The 15,850-nt window shown below is 39.9% G+C and overlaps 1 protein-coding gene across 1 annotated transcript in view; it reads left to right on the forward strand.

Annotated features, from left to right (window-relative positions):
• The window catches only part of LOC105089694 (S-adenosyl-L-methionine-dependent tRNA 4-demethylwyosine synthase TYW1), a 127,824-nt gene that overhangs the window by 12,181 nt on the left and 99,793 nt on the right, over positions 1–15,850 (forward strand). Inside the window, exons 7-8 of the mRNA XM_010980788.3 lie at positions 1,433–1,555; positions 12,329–12,446. Coding sequence (XP_010979090.1) covers positions 1,433–1,555; positions 12,329–12,446 — 241 coding nt within the window. The remainder of the gene's footprint in view (positions 1–1,432; positions 1,556–12,328; positions 12,447–15,850) is intronic.

The raw sequence follows: 15,850 nt of genomic DNA on the forward strand, positions 1-15,850 counted from the left end.
CCTAAAAACCTTAAAATCTCTGAATAAAATTCCTCTAACCATCTATCCTTTGCTCTGTTCTTTCCCCTAAATTCTCCGCCTGTCTTTCTTGCTTTCTCCGCTTGCACAGAACATTTTTTTCTAGTTTACCTTAACGCCGAGGATGCAGCCTGTGGAGTCCCAGCTATTACTCTGGTCTTCTGTGTTAGACTCTCCTCCTGGTATCATCTCTTCAGCTGTTACCTGCTCTTCCCTTGTCCTGTCCCACTGTCAAAATAGGTTCCCCGGAGTTCAGCAGATACTTTGAGCTCCATTTCTCATTTACCTCCTAGGATTCCCCTTTTTAGCCCATATTTGTCCTCTTTAGATTCTTTACATTTTTGCCAACTCCTTGATACATTTAAAATTATTCTCTTGGGAGGTATTATTTAGTTTTAGTTATTTTCTACAGGAGAGAAGTTCAGTGTAGTCCATCCTCCAGCTGGGAGCTGAAGACCCAGTTTACTAGTTAGCTCTCACCCACTCCCGTTTGGCTCTCTGCATGTGCCCCCCACCCCCTCCCTTGCAAGCCTGCTCTTTTCTAGGTTCCAGGGACTTCACGTTGTCAAGCCTTGTGGAGAGTTCTGTCTTCACTTTACTTGACCTCAACAGCATTTGTCAAATATTGCTCTTTCATTGAACCGCTCTCTCCTCTTGACTTTCATGACTTCATCCTCGTGGACTTCTTCTGTTTTATCTTGGGAGCCTCTTCCTTTGTGTAACCTCTGATACTGGAGTGATTCAAGGCCCGGTGCTAGGTTCTTTTCTTCGTTGAGACTCTCTTCCTGGATGATCTGACCTAATCTCATGGCTTTGAATACTGTCTTTATGCCAGTTATTCCTAGGTTTGTCTTTCCAGCTCTACGGTCTACCCTGATTTTTATTCTTATATATGCAGTTGCCTCTTTAAAATCTCTACTTGGATGTCTGGGGTATCTCCTCCTTCACAGATTCAGAACAGAGCTCTTCATTTCCCCTCTTCCAGTCTGTTTCTCCCCAAGGCTTTCTCATCTTAGTAAACGACCCCATCCCAGTTACTTAGAAATGAAACCTCAGAGCCAAGCTCCGTTCCTCCTTCTTCCTTCTTCCTGCATTTCCTCACTAAATGGTTGATTCTGGTTGGTTCTTTGTTTAAAGCAGGGGTCAGGAAACATCTTTTTGTCAGGGGCCAGCTAGTAAATATTTTCAGCTTTGTGGGCCATGTGGTTTCTGTTGCAATCCTCAGTTCTGCCTTTGTACCGAAAAAGTAGCCATAGAGAATGTGTAAATGATGAGTGCCTTTAGATTTGGCCTGAGGCGGGCTGGCCTCTAGCCTAAAACATCTCTGGTCCATCCAGTGAACTCACAGTTTGGGAGGGATTGTTAGATGATTTGCTCCTTTGCACCACGTATTTCTGAAGTGTTGATGTTCCAGGAGGAGGAGCCCGTTGGAAGCACCAGTGAGGAAGAGTCTGGTTCTGAGGACCATCAGAGCCTAAATTCTGTCATCGATGTTGAAGACCTCGGCAAAATCATGGATCACGTGAAGAAAGAAAAGGTACCGTCGTGTTGGGAAGCGGTGAGCTGGGCCCCGCAGTCGGTTGACATCTGGCGCTTGTGCTGGGGCGGCGGCCACCTGAGCTCACCATTAGTTTCCATTCTTTGCCTCCTGTTTAGAGACTCGTATACTTGTTTGCCAGTTTTGGCATGAGCTTTGTGAAAATCTCCTTTCTCAGCCCTGTGCAAGTGAGCTCACAGAAGGAAGGCAGAACTGAGGAAGGGTAGATGGTCAGAGGGACTCCACTCACGGCTGTGGCTGAAGCTGACGGGCAAGCGGCATGGTGAGACTGACTCGTGTTGAGATTCCAAGTGGAACTCTCGTGTAGAAGTGGTTCTCTGTCGCAGACGGAGTGGTGTCGGGCTCAGGGATGGCACGGTGGCCTGTGTGTGTTGAGGACAGCACAGGTGGCGGCCCTAGGAATCTAGCAAATGCTGGTCTGGGCTGTCGTTGTCTCAGTGACTCGATGGGTGTGAGAATGGACAGGGCAGTAGGATTTTATGCAGATTCCAATGATCTAAAATTGTGGTGACACATATGATAGTATAAAAACATAAAGTCTCAATTTATGTGTGCGTTTTGGGAAATGAGAATATCCTGAACTAGAAATGTATCAAATGTGTAAGCCTTAGAAGCAAAAGAAGTAACACTTTGAAAGACTCTAAGAAAATCAATGATGAAATTAACACAGACTCAAATGAAAGAATTCAGTGAGGTAGCAGGGTATAATAAGGGAAAAAGGCAATAGTCTTTATGTTTCCAAATAATAACCAGTTAGAAGCTACAGTGGGAGAGAAGACCCCATTTACAAGAGCCACAGAGACAAGTATGTAGGAATAAATTTAAGAAGAAATAATCTTAAATTGATACAGGGAAAACTTTAAAACATTCCTAGACCATATAAAAATGCCGTAAACAAATGGAAAGACATCCCTTATTTTTAGATACTGACTTGATATTGTAATCATGTCAGTTCTTTTAAGTAAACACATACATTTGATGTAATCCCATTAAAAATTCCAGTAAGTTTTTTTTTTAAATTGAGCTATACTGTTTTATTCAACTGGAAAAATAAACATGAAAGAATAGTTAGGGAAACTTTGGCAAAAGTAGTAATGGGGAAGACTAGCCCTGCCAGATACTGAAACTTACTACAAGGCATCTGTAAGTGAACCTGTGGTAACTGGTTCCTGATGAGAGAGACAGAGTAAAATTCCAGGAATAGATCCAAGGATATATGGGATTTCATATATGATAAACGTGGAAAAAAGTATGTTTTCCCCGTGGAGAATTTTCCCAGGGAGAAATATTTTCCCCTGTTTAACTAAGAAAATATACTTTTAGTTAAGTGATGTTGACAACTGGATAGCTACCCGTGAAAAGGTAAAGTTGGCTCTGTACCTCATACACACGTCAGAATAAACTCCAGTTTGAGTTAGATCTCCAATTGGAGATCTCAGTATTGAAAAAAAAAAAATAAAGAATAAGATGCATTATTTGTAACCTAGAGAAAGATTTTCTATATGATTCAAAATCTAGATGCAATAAAACATTGAATATCAGTGATTTTCAAAAAATCTGCATGGCTGTAAACAAAATCAAAAGACAGATGATAAAGTGAGGGAGAATATTCGGCCCTTATGTTATAAAGAAGGAGTTAATCCCCCACCCTGTACAAAGCACTCTTAAAAATTGAATGAAAAAAAAGACTTTAATAGAGAAAAATAGGCAAAACACTTGACTAGGCAAGTCTCAGAAAAAGCTCTACAAATAGACTTTAAACATATGAAAAAATACTCAAATTCACTCACAATGAAGGACATGCAAATTCAAAGTACACTGACATACATTTTCACCTGTCAAAGTAGCAAAAATTCAAAAAGTTGGATGGCACACACAATTGGTGAGCTCTGGGGAAACAGGTAGCTGCCCTTTGCTGATGGCAGTTCAGAGTGGTACACCCGCATTGGGGGCTGCTGGCAGTCTACCAAACTCACACCATTTACCCGTGATCCAGCAGGCCCAGCTCTATAAATTTGCCTTGAAGACGTATCTTTACAAATACAGAACGGCATCTGCACAAGGTTATGCCTTGCAGCTACATAACAAACAACTATTGGATACCGGTTGAAAAAAACATGATATATTCACACGGTATAGTATCGTTGTCCGATTGTGAAATATAATAAAGGCAGATCCATATGCATTAATGTGATTTCCAGATGGTGTTGGGTTTGATTTGGAGGCTGATATGAACTTAAGATTTTAATAAATGAGTGTTTATTGTCACACTGTATTTGCAAATTTATAATTAAAGTGTGTGCTTATAAATATTTTATAGCTGTGCTCATGGGAAGGACCTTTCATGTCCTGACACTAGCACCCAGTTCAATTCAGTTCTGATACTACCTGGAGTTAATGTCAGACCCCACAGGTTTAGGGCATAGTCCTGCATGAGACTGTCCCTACTTCAGTGATAGCTTTAAGTCTTAGAGGGGCCAACCTGCACTTCTGATCAAATGGTTATAAATTTGGGGGTTGTCATGACCCCCTCAGGTTTGATAATTTGCTAGAATGACTCAGAACTCACTGAAAGCATTGTACAACTCTTCCTTGACGCATGATGGTGTTATGTCCCAATAAACTCACTGTAAGTTGAAAATACTGTAAATCAAAAATGCACCTACTACACCTAACCTACCGAACATCATAGCTTAGCCTCGCCTGCCTTAAGCATACTCAGATCACTTACATTAGTCTACAGTTGGGCAAAGTCATCTAACACAAAGCCTGTTTTATAATAATGTGTAGAATGTTTCGTATAGTTTATTGAATAGTGTCCTGACAGAGGAGCCAACTTGAGGAGTTTCCCATGGGCCAAATGTGTGACAGTTTGAACATTTGAAATCAGTGTAATGATTATATAATGAATGTAATGAATTATATTATATCAGACTAAACAAAATTAATCCTTGTGCTACTGGAAAAAAAAGGGAGGCACAGGAGAAAGTCTTTACAGAAGGTTTCCAGATTTATAAATAGAGAAGGCATGATAGAATTAAAAAATTACCTGTTTGCAGTCCCTAGTGTACTACCTGATTTAAGCAAGGATTGGGCAAAATGTCTTTGAGGAACAGGTACTCACATAGCCTCAGAATATCATGCCAGAAACTAAACCACTTAGACATGCCAAAAATAAATAAATCAGTGGGGGAAAAATGCCCTGTGGGTTATTTACTAATTACAAGTAGAAAAATGTAACTTTATAAAGAATCAAACTTAGCATCATTATTTATATTACAGCTTGACGTGTGCCTCCTGGTACGATGTATATGTAGCAAGGTGTGTACAGTGTCATCTGTGCAGTTTTGTGTCGAAGACGTTTAGCCTGAATCTAATTATGCGGAAACAATCAGATGAATTCAGAATACAGGACAGTCTAGGAGGCAACAGGCCAACCTCTTTAGTCAGTATCATAAACAACAACAACAACAGTAAAACATGGGTGGGCACTGTTCTAAGATTTAGAAAGTGGAGTGAAATGGAAACACGTGCATTGTATAAACTTTAATCTTGAATCAAAGAGAAAAGGCCGTTGCCTGGACATTTGAGGACATTTGAAATGGGTTTTTTTTACTAGATAATATTAGAGTTATGTTAGTTTTCTTTGTTGTAACAGTGCTGTTGTGGTTCTGTAGGATTGCGGCCTTTTTTCGGAGCTGAATTCTGCAGTATTTCAAGGGTCAAGTGCCGTGGTATCTGCAGCATACTTTCCAGTCGTTCAGCAGAATTTTGTTTTTACACATACACGCATCCATACCTTACTAACATTCTCCAAAGAAATGCTCAAAAATCCTCTCTCATTATCTCCATACCCTCTGCACTTTCATATCCTTGATGTGACAGAGGCATTTTTAAAGTTGTTAAACTGGTTCTCAGGCCTTTGAAAATTAATAACTTGATCTGACCCTTTGAGTTTCATTTAGTTTAATACCCTGTTTACATATGTTTAAAAAATTCAAAGAATATGGTCCTCTGTCCCTATTCTTCCTAAATCGACTTTTCACAGGTAACCGAAATTTACAGTTTGGCAATATTTTTCCAGGCATTTCACTGCCTTTACAAACACACCTGCATGTTGGTATAACTTCATCTTTTGGGCTACATAGATGGAATCATTTTGTACTCCAAGTCTACAAACAGGTCTTTCCCAGTTAACATACAGCTTTCTAGTCCTGTGATGCGAATCTGCCTAATTAATATGAATGTCTGTGTAGTAGTCCATAGTTATGTCTGGTAGTTTATTTGATTCTTGTTGGCTAACATTTAGGTGTTGTCTGATTCCTGTAATAAACACTCTTGCTCTTACATTTTCTGTGGCCGATATAAATTTATCTTAAGAGTAAATTAATAAAATTGAAATTTCTGGATCAAAGAGAATTTTATGATTTTGATGTTTCAAAATTGCCCTGTAAAAAGTTGAAAACATTTTTGTTTCTCATTACAGTGTAAGGAGATGAGAAAAGAGAGATGGGAATGTGTTTCTCTATACCCTTGCCAACCCCCAGGTGTTGTCGGTCTTTTAAATCTTGCCGACCCAAAAATTTATTTCTATTGCCTTGGTAGACTGACCCAGGAGAACTTTACTATGATTTATGTCAGAGAATGTTTTGCCTATATTCTCTTCTAAATTGATGGTATCATATCTTTAAGTATTTAAGCCATTTTGAGTCTATTTTTGTGTATGGTGTGAGGGAGTGCTCTAACTTCATTGATTTACACGAGGCTGTCCAGCTTTCCCAGCACCACTTTCTGAAGAGGTTCTTTTCTCCATTGTATATTTTTGCTTCCTTTGTCGAAGATTAATTGACAGTAAGTCTGTGGGTTTATTTTTGGGCTCTCTATTCTGTTCTATTGAGCCATATGTCTGTTTTTGTGCCAATATCACACTGTTTTGATTACTGTAGCTCTGTAATATTACCTGAAGTCTAGGAGAGTTATACCTCCAGCTTCATTCTTTTTCTTCTGTATTGCTTTGGCAATTCTGGTCTTTTGTGATTCCATATAAATTTTAAGATTATTTGTTCTGTTTCTATGAAAAATGTCCTGGGTAATTTGATAGGGGTCCCATTAAAATCTGTAGATTTTAACAGTATTAATTCTTCCAGTCCAAGAGCATGGTATATCTTTCCATTTCTTTAAATCCTCTGTCATTTTTAGTAGCTTTTGTCTTTTAGAGGCCATGGCAGAGGAGCTGTTAAGAATGAAAAGTGGGTGGAATGTAGGTTCAGGGTCTGGCCCAGCCAGTTTATGACCTGGTGATCCAAGGGCAAAACTTAATCTTCTCTTGCCTCAATCCCCTTGTCTAAGAAACCTGGACCATAGCCTCTGCCTTCCTCACAGAGTTGTGAGTCAGATGAGAATGTGCGTGTGAAAATGCATTACCATCTCTAAAAGCCTGGCAGATTGAGATATGAAGTAAATTTGCTTAAACATTTTACATTTGCTTATGCATTCGGCTAGAGTTGGTCATTTAGTCTGTGTCAGGTTTTCTGCTGTTATAATGAGCACTGGTCTGACAGCTTTGTTATTTAAAAAAAAGATATTGATATTTTCTTGCTTTGTATGTTCCCCAAGTTGATACACTGGATCAAAGCAAATGTATAATTTTATGGCTCTTAATTAAAAATCTGAATAATTTTTAAAGGTGAAGCTGTCTTAAAGTAGGATAGATTTTAATGCATGAGATACCTGATTTAGGTAGATTTCTGGGTCTACCAGGTTAAGAGAAGATATTTAAAGCTTTATTTGTAGTGGACGAAGAGTTTGGAATAATTTTTTTTTCAACTTCATTGAGGTATGATTGACAGATAAAATTTTATACATTTAAATTGTGCAACGTGATTTTTTAAAGGTGTATAATGTGATGATTTGATATGTGTATACATTGTGAAATGGTTCCCGCAGTCCAGTTAATGCACCCATCACTTCATATAGCTAACATTGTGTGTGTGTGTATATGTGTGTTGAGAACCTTAAGATCTACTTTGAGCAAATGTCATGTGTACTGTAAGAGTTTGGAGTAGTTGGTGGATGCATTTTTTTCTTTGCTTTTTCACCTTTTGTCCATTAGAGGGCACTGGAGAAAAAGCACTAAGGAAAAATGTGGATATCCATTTAAATTATTTTTTGAAATGAAATGATTTTGGACTTTATGAACTTTAAGCAGCTGGCTTATGATATTTCAGGTTTCTCATAGAAATTGCTCATAAAATCATCCGAATTAGGGGGGAAATGTATATTTCTCCAACTTCAGTGCACAATGGAAATAAGCCAGCAGTTTTTGTTTTTCATTATGATTAGGTTACAGCAGAGATTCCATGTGTGTCTTGTGTGTTCATTTTGTGTTGGACACAGTATATACTAAACTCAGGGTTGGATATTATTACTGCTTGGCTCTGCTTTTCATATTTTGGGGGACATTTTCTTTGGGGTCCAGTCACATATTCCTGAGCTGCTTTCTGCCTGGTCATCATCATACCTCGCACTAAATTGCCTTAATGGTGTCTGTGGAGGAGGCAGCGCGCTCTGGTGCTGCAGAGCATCCGCTGTAGGGTGGGGCCAGAGCGCTCCTGTTGTGAGACCTCTTTTTGAATAATATTTACTAACTTCCCTGGAGTTACTATCTCAGCTTGTGTGTCTGGGTATGTTATTTCACTCTCTTTGCTTCAGCGGGAGATAATAACAGTAACTGCTTTCAGAAGTTGTTGTGAAGATTCAGTAAGTTCATCCATCTAACGCCTTTATTTTATTTAAGCCTGCCACTTAGTATGTCCTCAACCACTGTTAGCTATTACTGCGTGAGAAGATATCTTCAATGGATTTGGTCCTGCTGGAATACCACCTTGGTTTTCTGCCTCGCTCCCTCTGCAGCAGAGTGTAAGACAGTAATTCCAGGGCCAAAGAGAATCTGAAGGGTGGGAGTGATGGCTGAGAACCAGAGAACTTGACATTTGAAACGATGCAGATGCAGGTGTGAGGGGCTGGGGTGCTGGGGAGCGTGGCACGTTTGGGGGGCTCTCTACACAGTTTGGTATGTTGGGGAGTCGGGGCAGAGGGGGTGTGTGTGGAGAGGTGAAATAGAGAAGGAAGGCAGGGCAGGATCCTGGAGGCCTTTTCGTGCTCTGTCATGGGGATGGGAGCTTTGTCCTAAAGGCAATGGGAAGCAATGTGATTTGATTGAACAGGATGAGTGGGATGAAGGTGTGGGGAGAGAGAGCTCCAGGGTGGGGTCAAAGGATTAGGAGAAATCAAAGAATACATTGGATTATGTCATTCAGTCCTCGCCCTGACCCTGACAGCGGTACTGTTATCACTGCCGCTTTACAAGGTAGGACACACTCTTGGAGAAATAAAGCAATTTGTCCAAAGTCAGATGGCTGCCTGTAGGTGGTGGGGCCAAGCCTAGACTCCATCTCTTTGTTTCACGCCCCTTTTCTCCCTCCCCAGGGGAGAAGTGGTTCCCGGAACGCCAGCTGAAGAGTTTGGGTGGAGAACAAGGAGTCAGGAGGAGCCTGACGGTTGTTAGGCTGTTTTTTTTCTGTCTCTCTCATGTTGTGATTTGTAAACGTAAAGCAGATAGCTGCTTGGTTTTTTTTTTTTTCCCCTTGCAGTAAATAAATGTTGCTAAAATACTCCCCACAGCATCTTCTGGTTAAGCAGACAGTGATATGAGTATCATTAGTTTTAGAAAGAAGTGGTGGATGCTTGGTAATTACTCACTAGAGAAACATTTCAATTTGCAGAAGGTGCTCAGTGTGTCCAGTTCCGATTATAAGGCTGCATAGCACTGCAGCAGAATAACATGAAGCTAGTTCTCCTTTCATAATTATTTTTAAGGCTTTAAGTGTTTAATTTATCCCCAAACATAAGGTGACATCTCTTCAACCCCAAGACCTTGCTTTGAACCAACCTGACTCACTCATAAGCCCAGGACCACTTAATAGTGAGTTCTGGAATTTTCCCAAGTGCCTAGGAAGTTAGCTTATAATTGGCTTTCCTTTTTGTATATCAGGAAATAGCAGCCTGGAGAGGGCATGCGTTTTCTTTCAAGACAAGTGTGATGGGTTTAGGGGTTGGAAAGGGGTGGAAGTAGAAGTGAGAGATGGAAACTGTTTAGTTTGGCTGTTGAAGGCAAGGCTGTGGGCAGAAGCAGTGGCGTTGTGGGTAGAGAGAAACCAAAACATTGGGAATTAAAGTTTAGAACTTGGTCACTTGTCAAATGGGTGAACAGGCGAGGGAGGAATCAAGGTTGACCAATCCTCAGATCTTCATTTATTTCTACTTAGGCTATGTAACAGCTATACAAAAATAAATAAAAATATACAGGTCCTACGTCAGTTGTTATATTGTTATATTCTGGGCAAACAGGGAGAAATGTCTGCACCTAGGAGATTAGAATTAGAATTTGAATGAGGCTTTACAGTTCCTTGGGGAGTGTCATGAACAATTGTATTTCTTTTCAGAAATGAAGTTACTGCTGCAGGTGCGAGATAGGGCTAGACTGCCATAGAGGGAAAGAGTGATAAATGTTGTTTGTCCTGAATGCTCAAGACCTTGAATCATAACCACTGACCTCTTTCCATGTAAACTTGGTGTCTAAGTGATTGAATCTGGAGTAGCTGCACTCACATTTTATGGTGGATAATTTCCCTAGTGATAGGACACAGACCGTGTTCCATGGGCATTCTTTAAGAGTGTGTTCACTAAATAAGGGTTAGAAATTTGTGTTTAAAACCGTAAGAGGGTGTTTAAAACCATAAGGGTGGAGCTCTGAGCACAGTGGTTGGAGGCCAGTGTCATGGGCTGGGTCCGGTTTTGGATTTACCTTTGGGGTGCCCCTATAAGCTGGTGATGTTTGGAGGTGACAGGCTTTTGAGGACAGATATTGCCTCCTACTATCAATTCTTGCCTGATAAGTAGGGAATGATGGTAACTTGCTGTGGAATTACTTCAGAGACATTTAAATGCCCTCAAGGTCAAGGTTAGTTCATTTTCCTCTACCACAGACTTCTTTTCAAGCTCTAGTCTTTGCTTTATGGTCTGAAATCGACTTAAAAAAAAAGCCAAAGGATTCTTTTCTTTTTAAATATTTTAACAAAATAACAACTGCAGCTTTAAATTTTTTTTGAAATAAAATGCCCAGCATTAAACTGATTACTTTTATAATAGGTAAGAACAAATGATTGATATTTGTTTATAATTTTTTTTTTTTAGTTCCATCTGGAAATGTGTAGTTGAGAACTCTATTAACAGAAGCAGAATTGTCCATTAACTTTGCATTTTGATTATATTTAGTAATTTGGAATGCTGACTTTTATGATGCATAGAACTTACTATGGGCTTAGGTTTCTCATTTGGTACATTGACTCTCTAAAGTGCTTGTTCACTGACTTCCTATTTCAGCGGGGTCCCCAGAGTAACTGAGATGACAGAGGAGTTAATTCTGAATTTCACTGGTGTACTTTCTGTTGTTTTAAATCTTGTTTTACATCTTGTGTACAGAGAACTTTGAACTTCACAAGGGTAGATGGAGTGATACAGTAGATCCCTGTTCCCTATTGCCTAGCTTCAAACAAGGAGCATCCTGTCTTCTGTAGTAGTTTGACACAGATCATGTCATCTGTGAGGTGTTTTCATTTTTAAGTAGAAAGGGCATCGCTGTGAATCTGCGCTCTGATTTACTACGGGCTGGAAAATGGACAGGCACTGAGGGTACTTAGGGCTGGGTAGGGGGGCTCCTGCCAAGGTGAGTGATTTTGGATTTCTGCAGCTCTTAGTAAGATCTGATGAGTGTGTCATTTAAAGTGTAACACGGACTTTGTGTGTTGTCTCAGAATTATTAATTAGCACTTAAACCACTGAGGTTGAGGTAACTTTAATATATGTACACACACACACCACATAGTGAGATTTAAAAAGAGAGGGAGAAATCAGTGTAAAGGCTAAATGCGAGTCATCTTGTCATGTGAAGTCACTGACAGAATATAAGACAAGAGTGATGCAAAGCCTTGTACCGTGATCAGAGTTGTGCTGCTGAATTTTGTAGTGGCCAAAGTCAAAAGGAAACACAATTTTATATTATGCTTCAGATATCTTTCTATTAGTGAAGACAGATTGTCCCCACGGGGTATTCTAAAAGAGGCCATTAGGGCTGCAGGTGGTGGCGGTGGAGTAACTTGGTTTTTGAGCAGATGGCTGTCTGGGCAGCTCAGAGCAGTTTTTTTTGTTTGTTTGTTTTGGGGGTTTGCAGATGTAAAAACCAGCAGTAGCTCTGATTTAGTGAACTCCTATTATGTATCAGGCATTGTGCCAGGTAATTTTATTTCATTTTATCTTCAACACAGCTCTCCATAGATGTTACTTTCCCCCATTTTCAGATGAGGAAATTGAACGAGAAATAACTTGCTAAAGTTAGGCAGCTGTCTGTACTCAGACTGTGAAAACTATTTGACATCTCGATAAGTGGATTGTTGATTTATGTTTTGTGGGTGTATGTGTTTGAATAGGTAGTTACTTTTCTTGAAAAAAAAAAAAAGACTGGCATGTCTTCAGCTCATTGTGTGACTGGAAATGGGATCACTTTGGAGAGAACAGGGTTGTAGCTCGTGGCTTGAGATGAACCTGTTTATCCACGCTATGTGCTGATGACTGTTGTGCTGCTTTCCTTGCACATTACCAATACTGGGTTTGATACTTTTTATTTTAATACAGAGAGAAAAGGAGCAGCAGGAAGGGGAAACGAGTGCCTTCAGGAGCACAGCGAAGAGTGACGCCAGTGAACGAAGAGCGATGATAAGCCCTGCTCTCCGAGAAGCCCTTACTAAACAAGGTGAAAACCCTCAAGAGTCGTTCTCATACTGCTCTCCTAAGTGGCTAATTTATCACCTAAAAGAGGAAGCGCGAAACAGGGATTGCCAAGAGGGAAAAAGATAAAGTCCTTCTGTAGTTGGCTCAGCAGCTGTGTTGTTGTGGCAGCTGTAACTGACTAAGAAGTCGCCAGCTTGTTTCTGTGGGTCACTTGTGTGTTGGCCTCCTGGACCAGCAAGTTCCCTCTTTGCTCGGTTTATTGGGCTGTTGCTTTACCGTCAGTGGGGCTCAGGTATGCAGATGGAAGATGCAGTCACTGGCTTCTTTACAATCACTGCTTATTAAGGGAAAATTATTAAATGCAGGCAAAACCTTATATGATATTAGGCTGGGTTAATTAGAAGTGTTTTATATAGGCGTATGTCTGGATTTCTGTGGTCATACTTTGTTAAGGTGGCTGTAGGTGAGTAAATGAATAGTAATACTGGTTTCCTGTAGGAGAGAGTAGTAAGTTGGGAATGAGTAGACTGACTTCCAACCCTTCCTCCCTCTTTCTATATTTATTAAGAACCTTTTATGTGACGGTTCTGGCAATGCAGAGAACTTAAGATGCTTTTAAGTCTTTTCCTTCAAGGAACTCACACTGTTAGGGGAGACAGACAAGAATACAGGTTTTATACATAGAAATATATACACCTTTCAATTAGAGTAGACTATTTAAAGTGACTTTATGATAGGTTTAAATGTTATCTTGTTGCTTGTTTTCTGCCTGTCTCATGTAGATTGTTTCCCTTGATTTCTTGTTTTTCTGCCTTGTTTGAGATTAATATTTGTTTTTAGTGATTCTGTTCCGTATCCTTTGTTGGCTTACTAGCTATGGCACTGTTTCATTATTTAGCTGTTGCTTGAGGTTTTCTGCAACACCGAATCACGGATCGCGGAATATCTGAGTGGTGCTTTACCACTTCACGCAGAGTAGAGGCGCCTTCAGTATACTTCTGTTCCCCCTCTCAACCTCTGTGCAACTGTTACCATACGTTTTACTTTAACGTGTGTTACATATGCCCTGTACTACATTGTTATTCTTTTGGTTTAAATAGTCAATTGTCTATTAAAGATACAAATAATTAGAAAAAATCCTATATATTGACTCTTACGGTTAGCACTGTTGGAACTTTTCATTCCTTTGTGCTGCTCCGTGTTCTGTCTGAGGGCCTTTTCTTTCCGCGTGAGGGACCTCTTTTAGCGCTTCCTGTAATGGGGGTGTGCTGGTGATGAATTATTTGTTTTTGTTTATCTGAAAAAGACTTTATCTTGCTCTCCTTTGGAGGGCATTTTTGGATGGTTATAGAACTGTAGGTTGGCAGCTTATCTTTTTTGGTTTTTGCTTTAAGGGTGTTGTTCCACTGCCTGCTTGCTGACATTGTTTCTCATGAGGGCTCTGCAGCCGTCTTTTGTTTGTTCATTTGAATGTAATGTTTTTTCCCCCTTGCTGCTTTTACGGTTTTCTTTTAATTACTGGTTTTGAGCAGTTGAATCATAATGTGTCTTTGTGTAGTTTTCTTCATGTTTCTTTTGCTTAGGATTTGTTGAGCTTCTTGGTTCTGGAGATGTATACTTTTAATCAGATTTGGACAACTTTTGGCCATTGTTTTGTCAAATATTTTTATTCCCCCCTCCCCCACCCGGGACTCCAATTCCATGTGTAATAATAGGCCACTTAAATTTGACCCACAGCTCAATGATGCACTTTTCACTTTTAAAAATTATTTTTCTGTCTTGCTCTTCATTTTTGGATAGCTTCTATTGCTATGTATTCTTTTAAAGTTCGTAATCTTTTCTTCTCTAATGTCTAATCTTCCATTAATTCTACATCGTGTATTTTTCAGCTTAGACATTGTATTTTTTATCTCTAGAAGTTCAGTTTGGGTCTTTTTATGTCTTTCATGTCTCTACTTTTGGAGCCTATGGAATGCAATTATGACTGTTTTAATGTCCTTACCTGCTAACATCTGTGTCATTTCTGGGTCTGTTTTGGTTGCTAAATTATTTTCATTATTGGTCATGTTTTCCTGTCTTTTTGCGTGCTTGGTAATCTTTGATTGGATGCCAGATCTAATTTTATCTTACTGAATGCTAGCGATTTTTATATTCCTATGAACATTTTTGAGCTTTGCTCTGGGACAAAGATAAGTTGCTTGGAAACAGCTTGAGGCTTTTAATCTTGCTTTTATGATTTGTTGGGTGAGATTAGAGCCGGCTCAGTATACAGCTAATTTTTTCCCCCAACATTGAGGCAAAACACTTCTGTGTACTCTGCTCAGTGCCTTGCTAACCTTGAGGTTTTCTGTCTTACTGGTAGGAACAAGCACCATTCCCAAATGGCTGTCGGTCCCAGGCATACCTCTCATCCTTTTAGATGGTTCTTCCCCATTATTGGGTGGTTTTTCCCTCAAATATGCACTAAGCAGTATGCAGGCAAATACTTATAGGAATCTTCTACAGACTCTTGAGTCCAATCTCTGTGTAGCTTTTGTCCCTCTAGGACTCAGTCCTGCAAACTCTAGCCATGGGGGCTCTCCAGACTCTACATCCTTGTCCTCAACTCAGGGCAAATACGGAGCTCTGCTTGGGTTGCCCACCTTGCCCTGCTGCACAGCCTAGAACTTTCAGGGCAGTAAGCTCGGTAATGGTAGAGCTCAACCTTGTTTGTGTTCCATCTCTCTCAGATCACCGCTCTTTGTATCTTGGGAGGGAAAATAGAGTATGATTTCTACGGTAGTGGTATGAACAATATACAATGTAGGAGTCCAAAAGAAGAACTTGAATTTTCTCTGGGAATCTTTTAAATGCTTATTCTGCATCTAAGATTAGCTATTCAGTTGGACTCAGTTCCATCTTCAAGCAGAAAAGCAGTGCTTTATTTATATGCAAGATGTTTACGTAAATGTGGAAGAGGATAAAAGACAAAGCCCTGTAGTGTTGCCACTGGAGACTTGTAATCCAAATTGACATTGTTCCATTAATCATCAGGCTGTGAATATGGATGTTCAACCAGCCGCTGATCCACTTATGCCATCGTCCGGACTGCATTTTCCCATTCACCTCACTTGTCTGCAAGTCAGGAGTCTTTTTGTGCAAGAGACTCATGATAATTGTGACTTATTACTTGAAGCCTCATGAGAAAGTTTATTAAATGCTTCTGAAATCAGAGTGTTCTACTTGTTTGCTCTGCTAGTTTTTTAAAAAAAGAAAATGTGATTGCTTGGTCGTGGCTTTTCATGTCTCACATGGCTCAAAAAACGTAAATGATAGGTTGTGGGTGGTGCTGAGGATTCATGTCAGGTTCCTAGAATCTGATTTTTCTGCTTTTAGGGACAGTATTTCTTTATTTGAATCCCCTGTACCTCATCTGGTTCTTTGTCT

The sequence above is a fragment of the Camelus dromedarius genome, chromosome 24 (genome assembly GCF_036321535.1).
Source record: "Camelus dromedarius isolate mCamDro1 chromosome 24, mCamDro1.pat, whole genome shotgun sequence".
Lineage (NCBI taxonomy): Eukaryota > Metazoa > Chordata > Mammalia > Artiodactyla > Camelidae > Camelus > Camelus dromedarius.